The following is a 21,244-nucleotide window of genomic DNA, read 5'->3' on the forward strand; positions in this document are numbered from 1 at the left end:
CATAAATAGTTCTCACTTTAGATTAGGTCACAGAAAATGGGAAAATTTAATTAATTAAGTGCTTTAAATCAACCTTCACTTGTCATTAATTGCAGTATTATAGTATAATTAGTATTAATTATTCCTTCATATATATATATATATATATATATATATATATATATATATATATATATATATATATGCTACATACATGAAATAACTCCTCTTGCAGATCTATACAGGTGGAGCTGGGGAAGGTGGAGGGCTTCTGAAAGCACACTGCAGACTGCTAACAGCAACACTACCTGTATTTATTTGAATGTTGAGCCGCAGCTCATTGGCAGTTGATGCAACAACAACCAATCAGCTGTGCTATGTAGATAATGATGTGATTGCTACCAAATGAGTTAAAGACCTATCAGCCTGTGCTATCTAGAGTTTCATGCCAGAACTAGGTAAGTAGAGACTACAACATATAAACTATATATAAATTACAAACTAATTTGCTAATGATTTGTAAGTACTTTATTAGTGTATACTTATTATGAAGTGTTAACATATATCTTTAGATTCATGGGAAATTAATCATTACCTAAAAACTATAGTTTAGCCCCAACTAAATGACAGCTTCACTTAGTTTAAATTCGTAACTGTTACCCATTCTGGCATAGTTTTCACAAAAAATGTGGGTTCAAAAATGTCAAATTTTGGTCAATTCTGTAAACCTCATATAAATGAATACAAAATAAAATGGATCAGCTCAAAAATTTAGATTAATGTTCAACATTTTTAACTTTTCAAAGTATTTTAAGGTCTTTCTGCTGTTATAAGAAAAGAAAATAAATGTGAGAGAACACACCAGCATATTGGTATTGCTGTTGTTACCCAAAAATGAAAATTGGCATGCTTTACTCAACCTCATGTTGTCCCAAACCTCTACAATGTTTTTTCGCCTGTGGAAACAAAAGAGGATTTAAAAAAATATATATATATATATGTTTGTTTGTAACCAAACCATCGTGTTGCCCATGGACAAAACAAACAAACAAAAAACAACTGTAATTTCTAAAAAATATCTTTTGCATTTCACAGAAGTCAGTCATACAATTTTGAAACAAATGGGTGAGTACATGTTGACAGAATTTTCATTTTTTAGGTGAACTATCTCTTCAAGTGCCATTTGTTGAGAAAAAGAGAAAAAAAATTCAGATCCTATTTTGTATCATATTCATGGAAAGTGTCATGCGTAGTTTTCCCTGTTACTCGTCACCATCACTGCACAGCCGCGGGTTATATGGAGGATTGAGTAGAAAGGCTGAAGCACATTAATAACAACTCCAATGACTAATGAGAGCTCGGCTGGAATAGGAGATATTTTTGGGTTTGTGTCAGAAACTCTGTTATGGCGTACTGTATATGGGGTTTACTGACTGCACAGCTTAATATGCTAATTACAGTTTTTTTTCTGGAACTAAATGAACATGCAGCTCATTTATTAAAAGCAGAACTGCATTAAAGTATAAAAGTACTTCATAAAGCTTCTCTATAGAACTCAATTATACACTGTATAGGTAATTAATGTTTTTGCTAAGAGGAATAGAGCCTGTGTAGATAAGACGTTACTGTATGGACCTTAAATATTTTATTCTTAGTGAAGTCTTCTATTTTAAGTTGAAGCAGCGGATGTAACCATTAGTTTTAATTACAGAAGCGCTTTATCAAAAACAGCAATAGCTTCCTCTTTGCTCCTGAAAGGCATGAGATTGAAGGGATGGAGCGAAAATCTAATTAGTCAAATGAAGGTGCTCTTGTTAAGCAGAAACGGTTTAGAGAGATTCTTTGTTTTGTTGCAAACAGATTATCACTCTTCAGTATCCACAATCAAATGATAATGTTGCTGTTGTTTATTCATTACCTCAAGTTTTTAATTTTCCAAAAAACTGCTTTTGTTCTCAAGAGAACAGGCTTTTGTTTCTAGCCAAGATCAACTCTCCTTCAGTTCAGTTCATCAAGCCGATGGCAACGGTAGCAGGAAAATCACTCTAAGAAGTTAAATAAGTGGTTTGGGGGCTCACGGCATGCCAAAACCTCTTCAAACTAAAGCGACTAAGTAAGTGGATTCAGATTAAATACAGCTGAATTTAAAGTGCATGTCAACCAGTCTCCCTCCCAAATAATCTGTCTCATCTCTCTGAATAATTCACATTCATCCGTGTGGGAAAATAATCTCGCAGCAAAGAGATCCGGACACAGATTAGCCTCTGGCATATTGCAATCCTAAGAACTTGAATGGAAAAGATGCCAGGCTTTGGAGAGGTTTGCAGGCAGATAAGTCTAGATAGAAGGATTGTGGAAGTATAATCCAAGTACCATCATGAGCCCTCCTAACATTCTCCTTATCGGGGCTAAGGCTGCGCACCCACAAAGGCTTTATTTCCTTACAGAACGAGAAAGAAATATGTGTGACCAACATCACTGCTGGCGGCGCAGGTTCCAGCCGTGCAGAACTTTCCAATTACCTGATACACGGGCATATAAACAGCGAGTTAGCTCTGTTTAAGCCGGCAAGTTCCTCAGAGATAAGGAATGATTCTAATCTCTGTTATTGTGTTCTTAACCTTCACTTTTCATGTTTTACTAGCAGTAATCCTCCACAGAGAGATGCAGATAACAGTGATAATGATGTATGAGCTAAATGCAACTTTAATGGCTTGTACTGACTGAAAAACAAAGCCTCAGATCTTCTGTTTCAAACTAAACATCAGTCCTGTGTGGCTGAGGGTGCGGAAGTGCTAATTAGATTTATAGACTGAAGGGGACCTCTGAGACCATATGAATCATCTATAATTTGATAGAAAATGTGATAAATCTCATATTTACATAAAAATGTGTCCAAAATGGAAAAACCACGGGCGAAGTCTGCAATAGAATAGTGTTGTGAATCGGCACAAAGCTTTCTCATTTTGCAACTTTTAAAGCCTTTTTTTATCCAGAGTGCTGTCAAAGGATTCACTGTACAGTTCCTTTGCACTATAATTCTCTCTCTTTCTCTCCCAAGGTCTGTCTTTTCAAGGTTATAAGCAATTTCTGCATTCCCCCTCCAGTTCTGTGAAATCTGATACGGCCATATCTGTCCCTGACCGATCTCAGGCGTCGGTATTGTACATCAAAACAAGACAAGCACTCTCTGACACTGTCCATGAGTCATCTTTCGCACAACCTCTGCTCATTTCTCCTATTCTCTTTTCTGTCTAACATATCTATTCATCTTTTATGATCTACGTCAAGGAAGAGTGTAAAACTGCTTTTTTATTTGAAGACACTTGTTTGAGCACTGGTGCATGTAAGAGTGCAGGCGTTTCATGCAATATGAGCATTCCATGTATTTTTGCACACTTTCATGGTGTAAACAACATTTTATTTAACATATACTGTATAAAGTCCTGGTCAAGCAAATGCACATTGCCGTCTTAGAAAAACATCAAAGACAGAATGAAGTTTTTGGCTGAATATGGGAAGTTGTTTGTGGGGTGATGAATCACAATGAAACACGAGTTGCAATAATGATGCTCCACAGCTGTGTCTTCGGAAGTCTGGTAAGAAATATAATAAATGCATTTCTACAACAGTGAAGCATGGAGGAAGAGGTATCATTGTGTGAGGAGCCTTTTTAGCTGCTGGTATTGGTGAGCTACTTCACTGTGAAAAGTCATTTAATGCTTTGATGAGTACAAGGAAATATTGCAGAATGGCTTGCTTCACACAAATGAAAAGTTGTTATCTAAAGAGGAATGATCAGATGCTATCTTTTAGTCCAGATTTGAACCCTATAGTGAATATTTGGTCTCACATTAAACTCAAACAAACTAGGAGACATGTTTGAACTACTCATGAACTGTTTGAAGTCATTGACACTGAGTGAAGCAACATTGACTTTTCTACGTGTAGAAACTGCCTGCGAGTTGGGAAAGGCCATGCTAAGTTACTTTATCTACAATATTTTGCAATTCTTGCTAATTTCCTAACCAGTGATTTGTGATTAAAATTGTTAAAAGACCACTAAATATGTTTCGTTTTGGTCCATTTTTATTTATTTTTGCCCAGAATTGTATACACAAATACATAATCAACCAATCACATGGCTACAACTCAATGCATATAGGCATGTGACAGGGTCAAGACAATTTGCTGAAGTTCAAACTGAGCATCAGAATGAGGAAGAAAGATGATTTACGCGACTTTGAACGTGGCATGGTTGGTGACAGGTCGGCTGTTCTGAGTATTTCAGAAACTGCTGATCTGCTGGGATTTTCACACGCAACCATCTCTAGGGTTTACAGAGAATGTTCTGAAAAAGAGAAGATATCCAGCGAGCGGCAGTTCTGTGGGTGAAAAGGCCTTGGTGATTCCAGATATCAGAGGAGAATGGCCAGACTGGTTCGAGATGATAAAAAGGCAACAGTCACTCAAATAACCACTCATTACAACCAGGGGCGGACTGGCCATCTGTGAGATCTGGAGAATCACAGAATGGCCGGTACTCCAGGACGGCCGGCGGGCCGGCCCACCACCCGCCACGCACGCAGTCATCATCTGTTTTTTTTCCCCCCACTAATCTGTTTCACACTCCAGTACTGTAGGTGGCAGCAATGCACCTTTAAGTTGGATGCCAGCTGCACTAGTGGCCGCCAAGTAAGCAGCAAAGACGTTAGATCAGTGGTCTCAAACTGCCGGCCCGCCCACCCCCTCTACCCGGCCTGCAATTGATCTCAAAAATAAAACATAATCCAGCCCGCAAAATTATTATTATTATTATTCTCTAGTTGCTACCTGTCTGATATGCAAAGAAAAAGTCGCTGCTCTAAGGGGCATTCACATATTGCGTCACATAAGCGGCCGCGCCGCATTCTCCTTCTTTCCAATGCGCTTTCGCTCCAGTGGCGTCTGTCGTTGCTATGCAACCATGAGCCGCACTCTCAATCGCTTCTATTATGAGCGCGCTTGCCTAAATTACAGTAAAAGCACTCGACTTTAAGTCACGAACACCAATTTAAACCACCAAAACGCGTCCGATGCAGCCATTAAACCGATGCTCAAACGGCATCTTGGACAAATGTGTCTCAGCTGTGTGAGCACAAGCGCTGCCAGGTGTCTGTCAACACTCTAAACCCGGATTTTGTGTTAATGAAACATTTTAAGTGGTCATTACTGATTCTTTGTTGTTTTTGAAAAAGCACTGTCATAACTAAATCAAATTAGTTGTTTGCACTAATCAGATTAAATATTGAGTGCACTGATCATGTTAAGCTGTGATAACTCGGAATGTTACACTTTTGTGAGGGAGGGAGGGGCCTATTGAAACAGGTGACCGACAGTGAGAGGAGCGCGCTGTTTGAAAAGTCTGCTCAATCTTCCTGCCGATGCTGCACACTAAACATGGATTTTTGAAAGAAACGTTAAACGGTGAGTGTATTAATCTTATATTTCTGACAAAAGTGATTATCCCAAAACCGGGCTGATGTTAGTTGAACGCTGAAAATGTAGTGTTAATGTGCCGGTTGGACATTGTTGTTTTTTTTTCTTCAGTTCACAGATTAGCTTACGTTAACATTTAAATTTGCTGTTTCTGTCAGGTCACAGTTTATAACGTTAGCCAGTGTGTTTCTGTATGTTCACAGTTTGCATTTCTTTGTTTTTTTTCTTCTGTCTGTTCATATCAGCATGTGTGAATGTATGTACACACACATGCTTGTGGCTAACATTAGCATAGCCTATGTCTCTTTGATGTATTTTGGTAACCGTTGAAAAATTTTCTTTTTAAGGTCCATAAGCCAGATGGTGGAATGCTGTCCTGCTCTTTTTACAGGAGATCAGGTATGTTCAAGAGTGCTATTACCGATCTATCTTTCTATTATTATTTGATGTCAATGTTCAGTGTCATTTACACACCCTCATGCTTTCCCAGCAGTATATGATTTTCTTTCTTCAGATGAACACAAACAAATATTTGTAGAAAATATTTAATCTCTGAGTCCATATAATGCAAGTATACAGGACCCCCTAAATTGACACTTTAAAAATCACACAAAGCAAACACTATAATCCACACAACCACAGTTGATGAATCAATGTCTTGGTTTGCATGAATTACCATTGTGTTCACTTGGTGTGGTTTTTGAAGCATCAACTACAGTCCTGTACACTTGTATTATACACAAGCTCACAGAAATGACTTATGAAAAACTTTCTTAGTGTTCATCCAAAGAAAGACAGAAATTCATAAACACCTGGGACAGCATAAGTGTGTAAATGAGCAAATTTTCATGTTTGGGTGAACTATCCCTTTATCTTTTCTCACACACAACATGGGTACCTTCAACCACAGTATGATTTAGTTTTTAAATGTACTGCTCTGTATTTTTTTTTTTTATATCTTGCAGGTGTTCGTGGAGTTGAACAGGATTGTTGGAAAGAACCTTAAGCAGGAATTCTCTGAAAGCATTGATCAACACCGTCTTCATCTAATTGATATCTTTCGATCTAAGAGAGGGAATGCTGGACAGCTGTTGACCCAAACCAGGGTTAGTCCATATCCATTATACACTTGCAGTGTTTTTTTACAGTAATGAAAACGTCACAATAAGTGACACAATCAGAATTGTGCTTTGTTGGTTCAGATATCTTGTAGATAATTTCTTGTTATTCTAGCTATGTAACTTTGTGTTTTGTTTTACTACCCAATAGACTCAAGAACCAACTGATATTACGTTACTGGTGCTCAGAGGACCCCAGATTGTCCTTGGTGACAACCTCACGAACTTCTTCAAAGCATGCTTTGTAAGTAACTTATTTTCTCAAAGGACCATGACAACATAATAATTTTATTAATTGATAATCCTTGTGTTTGATGAAATGTATGCATAGAGCTAAAGGGTTAGTTCACCCAAAAATGAAATTTATGTCATTACTCACCCAAACCCTTTAAGACCTTTGTTCCTCTTCAGAACACGCATTGATATTTTTGATGAAATCTGAGGGTTTGTGAACCACACATTGACAGCAACGTCATTGCACCTTTTGAGGTCCAGAAAAGGTACTAAAGACATTGTTACAATAGTCCACATGACGGTGGTTCAACCTTAATGTTAAGCAACAAGAATACTTTTTATGCTCAAACAAAAATGACTTTATTCAACAATTTCTTCTCTATCCTGTCAGTTTCCTATGCTGTTGATGTAGGAAACACATTGCAGCACTTCCGTGTTTACGTCAGAACACCAACTCAGTACACGTGAGCATCGCAATGCATGCGTGTGACGCTGACACAGGAGCTGGCCAATACTGAGTCTGCGTTCTGTCGTAGAACCTGGAAGCACTGTGTTCACCATGTCAACTGTGCGGGAGACTGAAATAGAAGAGAAGAAATTGTTGAATAAAGTTATTTTTGTTTTGTTTGTGCACAAAAAATTATTCTCGTCTCTTCGTAACATTAAGGTTGAACCACTGCATTCATGTTGACTATTTTAACGATGTCTTTAGTACCTTTATGGACGTCAAATTGCAATGACTTGGCTATCTATGTGTGGATCAGAAACACTTGTATTTCATCAAAAATATCTTAATTTGTGTTTGGAAGATGAACGAAGGTCTTACAGGTGTGGTACGACATGAGGGTGAGTAATTAATGACATTATTTTGACAGGAATTACATTTTTGGGTGAACTAACCCTTTTAAATCACTGAAACTTAGTAGCAAAAGGTCTTTCTAATCTATTTCTATATTCATATTCTGCTACTATTTATCTATAGTCATATTCTGCAACCAATTCACACATTCTCTCATGTGTCTGTTTCATTACAAGACTCTATTCTTTAACATTGTTGATAGTTATGTAATGAGAAATGTCATGAATGTTCTCTATTGTTAGGACTCCGATGGTGATCACACATTTTGCCACCTTGACTTTGGGATCCTCCTTGTTGAGCATGAAGGTGCTGTGCTCCCATCTTCCCTTCATCTCAATCCAGCTTTAATTAAGATCATCATTGAGGGAGAAGTTGTGATGGAAGGTTTTAAAGACTTGCCAAAAGATGTGTGCACTCTCTTTGGACTTGCATATGCACTGTATCTCAACTACCCCAAATCAACGAAGAACACATTCCAGTTGACCCAACAAGTACTTCTCATATTGGGCCACAGTGAACTAAAACCCAGCTTACAAACGTTAAAAAAAAACTAAAAAACCTTACAATTTGATATTCACAAAGGCATTATAAGAAGTTACCATGACTGTTTTTTGTTCTCAAGAAAGGTGAAGATTCTTGTTCAGATTGTCCAGTCACTGCAGTAAGTACTCTAAAGTTTACCAGTGTTCTGCGCTAAAAGTGTACTGTATATTCAAAGCGGCATATTGTTGCTCTATTGATAAAAGTTGTCAACAGTTGGAGTATGTGAGTGCGTGTGTGTGGTCTTTTTCTTTAATCTTTAATTTACATTCATCTTAATGCTTGTATGCATTGTTGAACACTGTTCATTTTCCTCCTCTAAACAATTTACAGTTAAGCAAAAAGATTTGCTTATGCACATTTTTTTACTTGTCTTTTTGGTTGACAAATTGAAGTGTTTCCTTTGTTTTGTTTTTTTTGTCAATAAAAAAAAAACATTGAGTTGTTGTTGTTGTTTTCTTAAATTTAGATTTTTGTATTAATTTGTAGTATCATTTATTTATAATACATTACTTAAATATAACATTTATTTGTACTTAAAATCATTTGTATAACTTAATAGTTATTTTATATAATCTATACTCAAAAAAATTAATAATGTGAACTAATGAATTTCAGTAAAGACTACTAATATAAACTTGATTTGACTACTGCACCACTTAAGATTTTATGTTCATACAACTTAACCTGTTTAGTTTCATCTTGTGTAAAAACTAAAACAGATTAGTGCAACGGGTTTCCACGCAATTTTCTAGTAAAGTCAACTAATTCGGGTTAAGAGTGAAGAAACAGAAGAGTGTACAAATGTATTCAGGGATTGCATTTGTTCAGTACAGTGTTGTTCAGTGCAAGATTTTCATGTTATTTAAGCTAACATAAAAGCTAGCATAAAGTAAGGGAAAATACTTCCACTAGATGTTAAAAACGAATAATGTATTTAACAATGCGAGATTTTTATTTTTTTGGCAAAATAAAGTTGCTATATAGCTCCAGTTTTTTTTTTTTTTGTTTATTTCTGACCCCTCCACACCACAAGTGTTGCTGGTTTTAAATTACTGATTTTTTATTCCATATATCTTGTTGGATGTGAGAAGTCGCACCAGACTATTTCAATTAATAGTATTATATTAGTAATAGTATTATATAATTATATTACACTCTGTAACAAGGAGAGAGACACTGCTGTTTACATTTAGAATGGTAAATAAGACATTTATAGTATAGGTATAAAAATATTTTAGTAGGCCTAATTAAATTTGAAGTAAATGAGAAATAATGCAAAGGAAAGTACTTTTTCTGAAATGTTGCGCTTTCTTGTGCTTGAAGGATAATATGGCCCTCCTATGAGGTGTAAATCACAGAAACGCCCCCCCGACAATTTGAGTTTGAGACCCCTGCTATATGAGTATTCAAGTTAATCTAATGTGCTTTTAACACAACATCTAGTCAACATCAGTGCTATTGCTATAATTTGGATGGTATCATGAGCCACAATTAAAGTCTTGTGACACTCATGCCAGGCGTTATTGTTGTTTTTGTCGAGTTTCCGCACGCTGATTGCTTTGGGCCGGGCCTAGTCAAAGTCCAGGGCCGTTTTTTAGTCCCCGTCCGTCCCTGATTACAACTGTGGTCTGCAAAATAGCACCTCTTAATGTACAACATGTCAAACCTAGAAGCAGATGGGCTACAGCAGCAGAAGACCACACCGGGTGCCACACCTGTCAGCTGAGAACAGGAAACTGAGGCTACAATTTGCACAGGCTCACCAAAATTGGACAATAGAAGATTGGAAAAACATTGCCTGGTCTTGATTTCTGCTGCAACATTTAAATGGTAGGGTCTGAATTTGGCATAAACAATGTGAACGCATGGATCCATCCTGCCTTATGTCAATGCTTCAGGCTAGTGGTGGTGGTGTAATTGTGTGTGAGGAATTTTCTTGGCACACTTTAGGCCCCTTAGTAACAATTAAACAGTTCTGAAGGCAAAAGTGGTTTCAACCCGGTACTAGCAAGGTATACCTAATAAAGTGGCCATTGTGTGTGTGTATGAGTTTTTTCTGAGAAATTCAATGTTATGAAGCTAAAAAAAAAGAAAGCATAATATGCTCAAAAATGAAAATATACTCATTGTATTCATATATTCATGTTTCTTTAAAATATTTACATCACAGCTGCTGTCCGTAACTTTTTTTGGTTAAAAATGATCCAAAATCAATTTTTGATCATGTACATAACCAGCCAGTGTTCAAAACTATCTCCTTAACACAGCCCGATACACAACGGTAAGCTTGTAATAATGTTTAATATTTCGAGTGGTACTGGTGGGTTTTCGGGGGAAATTCGAGCATGTTGCCGTTTGTCTTTGCGTATTTGCATCTGTTTACATAAAAAACGAGTAACAGGTAGTAGCTATATCGCATGTGAGGCAGATCATTTATAGCCTTTTCTCACAGAAGCTGCAATAATTAAACTTATCATTTGGATGGCGGATTGTATGGTATGACAAATGAATGTTCGTGATTAGGCTGTACAGAAATTGAAATCTATAGGTAACGCTAATACACACTAAATACACATAGTCACGCAATGCTGATGTTGATAACATTAACAATTTGAGAACAAAGTATAACAGTAATAATAATTTGCAAGGTTTGACCTGATATGAGCTAAGCGATCTTTAGATTTAATCACCATTGGCAGCGCGATTTACTGTAATGCTTTTTTCCCCCCTCAGTTAGTCAGAACAAAAGTGGCAGACATGTTACTTACTTGTTCAGATGACTTTTTCCGGTGAAAATTTTTATTCAAAATTCAATACTTAATCAAAATTCATACTTCCAAGACTACAATCTGTGAATCCGAAGTACAGTCTCCACACCGATGTGGTGATTGACAGCAAACATTAGGTTCATCCGTGCTGAGGAGCTGTGCCGAGGCACAACGCATGTAAAGATGATAATTCTGCAAACAACTGCAATTGCAGGCTTCAAACAGAGATGGCGACAAAGTCAAAATTACAGACTGCAGCTTTAACTTTAAATAATTTACAAAAAAAAAAAAATCACAATCCTGTTGTAGTTACACCAATACAATTTTTTTGTCAAATTTTGAAGCATTTAAAACAAGAAGAAACTTGAAGAAGATACATTTAAGAAAATGAATAAGATACATTTAAGATTCTACCATATTTTAATTGTCACTAATGAAATAATCAAAATAATTCACTCAGACTTTTGCACCCCACTGTTCACATACTGTATGTGTGGCCATCAAATTCATTACAATAGCCGGGATGGATATGTACAATAGGTTTAGATGGATTAAATTAGCATAATACATAAGCAAATAGCCTATATAAATTTGCCTGGCCAAATTTGCCTGTTTGGATAAGAGTCTATGTCTGGATCATTATTGCTGTGATTATTATATTTCTAGCACTAGCTTGTTTGGGAGCAGTTCTTTTAACCCTTATTGATGGAGTGTGTAGCATTTCAATTCTTAAACAGCCATGTAGGAAGACACATAATGGCCATATTCCGGGATTACAAAGCAAGATATATCAGGCTTAAATTGTGAAAGAATGGTTGAGATTGAGCATGAAGAATCAAAGTCTGTGGGATGTGCTGGAATAGACTTCACAGAATGCTTGACTCTTGCATTGATCTTGGCCAAAAATTGATGCACCTCTTGATGGAAATAACATCACACTATTTAATTCAATCAATTAGGGTTAAAAGAACTGTTCCCAAACATATAACAAAATAATGAAGAAAAACTATAATTGCACATTACATTATATACAATATAATTACAAAAATTCCTCGGCAAAGTTTCCTCCTCTAACGTGCACATCAAAAGCTCTGTTTGTTTTGCTAATCACATATCAATAAATAATCACAGCAATAATGATCCAGTCATAGTCTCTTAAAGGAACACTCCACTTTTTTGAAAATAGGCTCATTTTCCAACTCCCCTAGAGTTAAACAGTTGAGTTTTACCGTTTTCGAATCCATTCAGCCGATCTCCGGTTCTGGCGGTACAGACTCTTCTGTAGTTAAATCGTGTACTAAGACCGACAGAAAATGAAAAGTTGCGATTTTCTAGGCTGATATGGCTAGGAACTATACTCTCATTCCGGCGTAATAATCAAGGAACTTTGCTGCCGTTCCATGGCTGCAGCAGTGCAATGATATTACGCAGCGTCTCTCACAAACGTCTCCATGGTTGCAAGGCACGTTCCCTGTGCAAGCAGGGGCTCACGGGCGCTGCATAATATCATTGCACTGCTGCAGCCATGGAACGGCAGCAAAGTTCCTTGTTTATTACACCTGAGTGAGAGTATAGTTCCTAGCCATATCAGCCTAGAAAATCGCAACTTTTTATTTTCTGCCGGTCTTAGTACACGATTTAACTACAGAAGAGTCAAGTTTTAAATAGGAAAAATATCAAAACTCTTTGCTCATTTTTAAGCGCGATGCTAATGGTCTAATCAGATTCAATGAACTATGCTAAGCTATGCTAAAAGTGGTACCGCCAGAACCGGAGATTGGCTGAATGGATTCGAAAACGGTAAAACTCAACTGTTTAACTCTAGGGGAGTTGGAAAATGAGCCTATTTTCAAAAAAAGTGGAGTGTTCCTTTAAGTATTTGCCTATTTGAATCAAAACAGTGACTTAAGGTCTAAGATTCTACACTACTTCTATATTTAATTAAATAATTAAAGTAGTTCACTCATACATACAGCTATGGCCATTATGATCACAAATTCATCACAATAGCCAGGATGGATATGTACAGTGGGCTTTAATAGATAGAACTTTTTAAATTGGTCAATATAATGGAAACACAGCCCCTTCTGATAAAAATCTATAAAAATCTTGAGTCACTTGTTCAGCCAGTCTAACTAGTTTTGTTCATATTTGTTGTGCACACAAGAATAATATTCTTCATTTCACTGTCAGCTCTTCTGCTGAGATGAGAACAAAGGTAAAACCTTTTTCCCTCTTTCACCTCACTTATTCATTCTTTCACAGATAGCTAATGGCTTCTAAAAGCTTGGTGAAAAGCGCTGTAAATGTATGGGGTGGTAATCTTGTCATTTTAAAAGCATCATCCATTAGCTTGATCTTGGTGCCACAAAAACACATTAATACAATGTTGAAGACAGAAGTAATTGTATTAAATTTCTTGTATCATTTAAATGGTGTGCTAACTAATTCAAACCAAAAGTGACATTATTTCTAAATATTTTAGGGAGAGTTATGAATACGAAAGTGCAGCAATGGCTACATGTGAAGCAAGTGAATTTGGTAAGTACCCTGATTCACACATTTAAATTCTTGGTGCTTTTCTAATAGGATTTAAGAAAGGTTTAAATCTAAGTACAGCCATGCTCTAGATCCATATACAGCAGGGAACAAGAAATCATGTTTTGATAAGAAGGCATTGTCTCTTACTGGCAGGAGCCCAGTTTCTCTTTGATTTGAGGATTGTGCTATTGGGAAACAGAGCAGCGGGGAAAACCTCTTTGGCAAACCTAATAACAGGTCGTGCAGAGCCTCATCTAAGGAGAACGGCCCAGTGTGTGAAGACACATGGAGATTTTGCCGGAAGGCAGGTCACTGTAGTTGATACGCCGGGCTGGTGGAAGAACTACCTCGTAAAAGAAACCCCTAAATTTCAAAAACAAGAGATTGTGCTTAGCGTAGCTCATTGTCCTCCTGGGCCCCATGCGGTTCTGCTGGTCATCCGTGTCGACGCTTTATTCAAAGAAAAACACAGGAGGTCGGCGCAGGAGCACCTGGAGCTTCTGAGCGAGAGAGTCTGGAATCACACTATAGTTGTGTTCACATATAGAGACCAGCTACAGGAACAAGCTTTGGGAAAGCACATTGGAAGTGAAGGGGAGTCTCTTCTGCTCTGGATAGTGGAGAAATGTGGACACAGATATCATGTTCTTAACACCGAGAGAGCTACTGGTACACAGCTTACAGGACTACTGGAGAAAATAGACGCGATGGTCGTGGGAAACGGTGGCTGTCATTTTGAAATGGACAGAAAATGGTTGCATGAGGTAGAAGGAATGATGACGAAGAGATACATGAGAGCAAACCAGAGGAGGAAGATGTTACAAGAACAATGGGGGACTCCACTTGTACGGCAAGGTAAGAACCAAGGGCCAGATTCCCAAAAAAGATACATTCTAAGAAATTCAAAAGTGCAATTCTTGAAGTTCTCATACATAAAGTTTTGTCTTTAGAACATTCTTAAGAAATGTTTTTGAAATGACAAAATATTCTTAACTTTTTTTCTTAATTTAGAAAATAAGAAAATAGCAGTTAAAAAGAAGTTTATTCTTCAAAATGTTTAATGAATAAAGACTAATTTTAAAGGGATAGTTCTCTAAAAATTACAATTCTGTCATTATTTACTTCCTCATGTTGTACCAAATGTGTATGGATACATTTGGATACATTTTGAAGAGTATCCTGGTTGCTTTTTTCCCATTTAATGAAAGTGATAAAATGATAAAAACACATCATCTTGAAGTTAAAAGTTATTTGTTTCAAATGATTCAAATAATAAAAAAATTGTAGAGTTTTGATGCACAATACCTTTTGTTCTCACTTCTATTGAAGAAAAAACCACTGAAATCTTTTGATGCAGCTTATCTAATGACATCAATGAGAAAATTCTCCTTTTGTCGTCCTTTTGTGTTTGGAATGACATGAGGATGAGTAAATGATGACAGAATAGTAATTTTTGGGTGAAATATCCCTTTATTCTAGCCTGACGTGGTCATACTCAATTCTAGTCAGAATATGAGTCTGATCCTGCTCCATTGGACTTTGATTATGGGGGCGTATTTCAACCGATCCAGGAAAGACCTCAATTGGATAGACCTACAACCAATCAGAGTTACAGAGTAAGTGACGTATGTTGAGCGACGCATAGTTGTCAACAGAACTCTTAGCGACCATCGGGGCCAGCTGATAAATCAAACTTTTGCCGAATCCCGTAGGAAGGACGGCAAAGACATGATATTTCCCATCGACAAATGCCTTGATCGCGGTCCTCTGTTCCTCTTTTAAAATTAATGCGCTGTCGATATCTTCTATAACGGACGCGATGGCGGAATCTACACATCTCAGTTCTTCAACAGCCATCATTGTTGTAAACTAATTGACCTTTTGCAAAGACTCGTCCCCCTTAGTTACTGTTGCTTTGTCCGACAAGCAGTGGCGCTGTCACGCCACACAGAGTGGAAAATACATCGCGGAGCAAAGAAGAAACTGACAACACATTGACAGACGAGACAGAGCAGGTTACTTATGATATTAAACAAAGTCCCAGCTTTCAAACTGTGTAGTTATTAAAAAAATTCAAACAATAAAAACCGTTTTGTGGCTCTTTAATGTGTTGTGACCATGATCGTGACAGATTGCTGTAGCGCCTCAGCTCAAGAGGCTCGTGAACCGATCATCTCTTCCTACTAGTCCATTTATAGCATCAAATAAACATGAATGAACATGAGAATGAATGTTGTTTCAAACGCGGAAAGACGTCAATATGCACAATTTTTCAAGTTTAACTCCACCGATGTAAATCTTCTAACTCCTGACTGCTTTGTTGGACAAAATGGCGGATACGGCGTTCTGATTGGTTAGATCGCTTGTCAATCAAACTCCCCAAGCTCTCTTTGATGACGTGGGTGGTTACGTAACCGCAGATAGCCTGTCCATCATCGATTAAAGCCCGCCCTGGCAATTTGATTGGCTCGGCCTTCTGGGAGCCGAGCATAATTACTCCACAATGGATCGAGTCCAGACCGAACTTCCCGTCCAAAAAATGTTGTGGGCGGGGTTCGGGCTGGCACCCAGGCTACCTTTATTCTCAATTTAGACAGAAAATGTTGAAATTTGTTGTTAATTGTTTTTTTTGTTTTTTTTACCAGGTTACAAGCAAGTCCAGATTTCTAAGATGAGGATGGTTGTGTTAGGTTTCCGAAGAGCTGGGAAGAGTTCAGCCGGAAACACCATTTTGAGTATGGCGACATTCATCTCGAAGAGAACCACCACGTGTGCGAGAAGACAAGGCGATGTGAACGGGACAAATGTGACTATAGTGGACACTCCAGGCTGGTGGAAGTCTCTCCCAGTTATTGACACTCCTGAACTGGATAAAATGGAACTTTTATCCAGCATGTCTCTATGTTCACCAGGTCCACACGTGCTTCTGCTGACCCTACGTGTAGACGTGTCATTCACAGCAGAAGAAAAGGAATCGGTGGAAGAGCACATGGAGCTTCTTGGAGAGAGTGTGTGGGCTCATACCGTAGTGCTGTTCACCCATGGAGATTGTCTGGGGGATGTGACTGTAGAGGAGTTCATTGAGAGTGAAGGGGAGGCTCTACAATGGTTAATTGAGAAATGTGGGAACAGATATCATGTCCTCAACAATGAGAACTGGAATGATGGCAGTCAGGTCACAAACCTGCTGGAGAAGGTAGAGAAGATGGTGGCACAAAATAGGGGCCATTATTATGAAATTGACCCTAAAACTCTAAAGGAAGTGAAGCAGAAATGGAAAACAGCAGAAAAGAAAGCAAAGGCACGAGCAAAGAAACAGAGACAGATGAGGAAGATGAAGAGTGCAATGAAGGGTAAGAGAATGGTTTTACACATTCGAATGCATGTTGTTACCATTTTACTTCCGTAATGTGACATTTCTGAGTAAAACGGGATATTCAGTGAGATAAAATAGCCCATACATCAACAAACAGCCCATGAAGACTAAGTCACAGCAACAGAAAATAGAAGTCATTACTTTTTCCTAAAAAAAAAAAAAAAAAAAATCAATTTTTTTTAATGAGATTTTAAATTTTGTTATATTATTCAAAGAAACCACACAAAATACAGAGCAACACCCCAATATATATAATAATTAGTAAAAAATAGTAAAATAAATAAATACATAAACATAAGAAAACTACTAAAATTGCTGTTACAGTTATATTACATTACCTGCTATTGTTTACAAATAGATTTAAAAAAATAAAAAAATAAAATAAAATCTAAGTCAAAGTTTATTCATCAGCTAAGGGAGAAAAGTAAGATGAAAGTGAATAAATTAAACAACTATGAACATTTTTATTGCGGAAACACAAGTAGGCCTAATTGTTGATGTTTCCACTGCATTTGTGATAATCTACACACCCCTTTTGGTGTGTCTAGCACATGCCTTATTGTGCACAACTGACAGCAAATTACATATGAAAAAGGAACAAGAGCACATCAGTAAAAACAAAAGACAAAGGGATGATTCGGAGGAAGATAAGAGCTACTCAGGTTGAAAGTATTTCAGTAGATATAATATTGTGGTGGTGGAGGAGGAGGGTTACAGGGTTCAAATTGCAAAATGAGTTTATTCTTTTGTGGCTTTTTATGGTCTCAGTTTATCTTTGAAAAATAATGTTTAGTTTTGATGAGAAAGTTTTTGGCGTCACTGTGTCTGCTCAGAGTTCAGTGTGCATCACAGAAACGCTGTGTCATTCGAGATGCATTATTTATTATGCAGAGCTTTTGAGTTGAGTCTGAGTGCTTGTTTTGAGAATGTGATCTGATAATGAGCTTTAAGTCATGTATAAAGTTTTGTTTATGTTAGCACAGAGTCAAATCTTGTTGGGGAAAAACTAATTTTAGAAAATATTTAACATCACAATCATATTCCTCAAGCAAATATTTATCAAAATAAAATTCTTGAAAGTCCTAATTGCTTCAGCTCATCTAATAACTTCTTTTTTACTTTATTGTTTTTTAATCTTGATTTGGAGAGACATGTAGTGACAGGAACTTGTAGGGAGCAAGAGGAGGAATTGAATTGGTAAATGTTGCAGGCCAAGTTCAAACTCATATCAATCACATGAGCACCACAGCTCAATGTCTCTGACTGCAAATCCCATTTTAGCAAATCTTATGACAGAAACGTTGTTTGTCAGACCTGTTTATACACAATATAACTGTGACGTGTATGTTCTGTTTTTGTTTAATTCTAGTTCCTGTTTATTAGTTCTCATTTTCCCGCTACTAGTTTGTTTCTATGGTTAATTAGTTCCCCACATCCGTTCAGTTTCTACATTGATTACCCTGTTTATATAAGCCCTGAGTTCTCTCTAGTTCCTTGTCCTGTATCGTCAGTGTTTTCGTGGTTGTGTTCTCCAGTGTTCTCCTGTGTTTGCCTTTGGGTTATAATAAAGTTTTTGTTTACAACTCCGTTCATTGTGCGCTTCGTAGTACCACAGCGTGATAATAGGGTTCCTCAAATCCTGTCCTAGAGAGCCACTGCAGAGTTTAGTTCCAACCCTAATCAAACAAGCTAGTCAAGGTCTTTAGAGTTACTAGATAATTGCAGATAGGTGTAAATGCAGATAGGTATTTTCACTTCATAAAACGCTAAATCCCAGCGTCAACCCGTCCAGAAATACCAGTTCATTGGCAGAAACTGCTAAATGCTACTTCCCTTTGTCAGCAAAAGCCCACAGTGAACCAATCGGAAGACCTGAACATGCTAGTCAAGGTCTTCAGAGTTACTAGGTGAGTTTGATCAATTCAACTCTGCAGGGCCAGATTTGAGGAACCCTGCAATATAATGTTCTTCCTAAATGTGGTTTAAATTGTCTTAAGAAATTATATTATTCAGCAAACACTTTCAAAACCATTTTTAAGCCGTCCCTGAATCCATTTATACGGAAGAGGATTAGAGCCAAGCAATAATAAAAATAAAAAAAATCTCGAGATTAAATTTCGAGAAAAATCTCGTTAAATTTCGAGAAAATAGTTGAAATAAAATGTTGATAATAAACTCGTTAAATTACGAGAAAAAACTCGTTAAATTTCAAGAAAAAGGTAGAGATAAAACGTTGAGAATAAACTCATTAAATTACGAGAAAAAACTTGTTAAATTTCGAGAAAAAGGTCAAGATAAAATGTTGAGAATAAACTCATTAAATTAGGAGAAAAATTTGTTAAATTTCGAGAAAAAAGTCGAGATAAAATGTTGAGAATAAAGTCATTAAATTATGAGAAAAAGTCGTTAAATTACGAGAACAAATTCGTTAAATTATGAGAAAAAAGTCGTTAAATTTTGAGATAAAAGTCGAGATAAAATATTGAGAATAAACTCATTAAATTATGAAAAAAAGTTGTTAAATTACGAGAACGAATTCGTTAAATTATGAGAAAAATGTCGTTAAATTTCGAGGAAAAAGTCGAGATAAAATGTTGAGAATAAACTCATTGAATTACGAGAAAAAAAGTTGTTAAATTTCTAGAACAAATTCGTTAAATTATGAGAAAAATGTCATTAAATTTCGAGAAAAAATACAAGATAAAATGTTGAGAATAAACTTGTTAAATTATGAGAAAAAGTCATTAAATTACGAGAACAAATTCGTTAAATTACAAGAAAAAAAGTTGTTAAATTACGAGATAAAAGTGTCATTAAATTCTCATAATGTAACAAGTTTTTTTCTCGTAATTTAATGAGTTTATTCTCAACATTTTATCTCGACTTTTTTCTGGAAATGTAACGAGTTTTTTCTTGTAATTTAATGAGTTTATTCTCAACATTTTATTTCGAGGAGGGTTTTTTTAAATATTATTTTTAACTTGTTATTCACCATGAAAATAGCCAAGAATGTTGGCATGGTGTTAAAATATTAACCAACCAACCAACAATTGTTCCTAAAAGTGTGGCTTTTATTTAAGATCAAATAGTTGAGTTGTTTTTCATATCTTTTTCTAGATATTGGAAAGAATTTCTCAGAATTTTGTCTTGTGCTTCTGGGTTATGGAGAAGCTGGGAAGAGTTCAACAGGGAACACTATCCTCGGCCAACAGGTGTTTGGATCGAGAAGAACAGCTCAGTGTGTTCAGAGGCATGGAGAGGTTGGAGGACAGCAGGTCAGCATCATAGACACCCCTGGCTGGTGGAAAAATCTGCCCATAGAACAAACTCCTGAACTGAATAAAGAAGAAATCACACACAGTCTATCTCTATCCACTTCTGGTCCAGTAGCTTTCATTTTGGTCCTTCGCGTCGACTGTTCCTTTAAAGAGAAGGAGCTGAAGGCAATGGAAGACCATTTGAGGCTTTTGGGCTCCATGGTTTGGGATCACAGTATAGTTCTGTTCACTTTTGGGGACCTGCTCGGAGACCGAGCCATTGAGCAGCATATTGAATGTGAAGGGAAAGCTCTGCAGTGGCTTGTTGACAGATGTGGAAACAGGTATCATGTTTTTAATAATAAGGCCAGAGGTGAGAACCACCAGGTCAAAGAGCTTCTGGAAAAGATACAGAAGATGATTACAGCAAACAAAGGGTGTGATGACATGGACATGCAGGTGCTTCAAGAGGTGACGGAAAGGAGGAAGGTGGAGGAAGACAGAGCAAACACCAGACTGAAGACGAAGGGACGAGGAGAAGAAGATGAATTAAATGGTGAATTTGATGACAGTGAAGAAAATGACGTTTTTTTAGTCGACAGCTTGGAGATACGGCCATATGAGATGTGAATTTTAGGGGGGAAGCTACAAAGTTGTGTAAATCATTTTCATAAGTGGTTTTGTTTTCTAGTAGAAATATCAAAACATACTTAAAACAAGATCAAATATTATTTATTAAATGATTATTATTGCTATTATTTTCAGAGAATACTATACTATTATATAGAATACTATTATACTTATATTTTATATAATCCATATCATATCATGTTTTATCCTATGTCTTATCACTGTTTTCTTGTTTTAAGCATAAATCTTAAAAAAAAAAAAAAAAAAAAAAAAACATTGTCAAAGGGGTAAGAAAATAACATGAAATGTAATATTTGGGTGTTCATATTAAGGGTGTTTTTTGTATCTTATTTTTTCTTTATATGTATTCTTATATATATATATATATCTTATGTATCTTTTTATGATGAAACATTATATGGTGACATTTATATTTCACAAAGACATTTTTCAAGCGTGCA

At 36.6% G+C, this 21,244-nt stretch overlaps 1 protein-coding gene across 1 annotated transcript; it reads left to right on the forward strand.

The window, feature by feature from the left end:
- Positions 1-12,853: 12,853 nt before the first annotated feature.
- LOC137029372 (GTPase IMAP family member 8) lies at positions 12,854-20,783 on the forward strand. Its single transcript, XM_067398967.1, has 5 exons — positions 12,854-13,197; positions 13,465-13,520; positions 13,610-14,375; positions 16,178-16,884; positions 20,025-20,783. Exons 2-5 carry the CDS (start codon positions 13,473-13,475, stop codon positions 20,781-20,783), a joined length of 2,280 nt encoding a protein of 759 aa, XP_067255068.1. The 5' UTR covers positions 12,854-13,197; positions 13,465-13,472.
- Positions 20,784-21,244: the final 461 nt, after the last annotated feature.

This window comes from Chanodichthys erythropterus, chromosome 2 (assembly GCF_024489055.1).
Source record: "Chanodichthys erythropterus isolate Z2021 chromosome 2, ASM2448905v1, whole genome shotgun sequence".
Lineage (NCBI taxonomy): Eukaryota > Metazoa > Chordata > Actinopteri > Cypriniformes > Xenocyprididae > Chanodichthys > Chanodichthys erythropterus.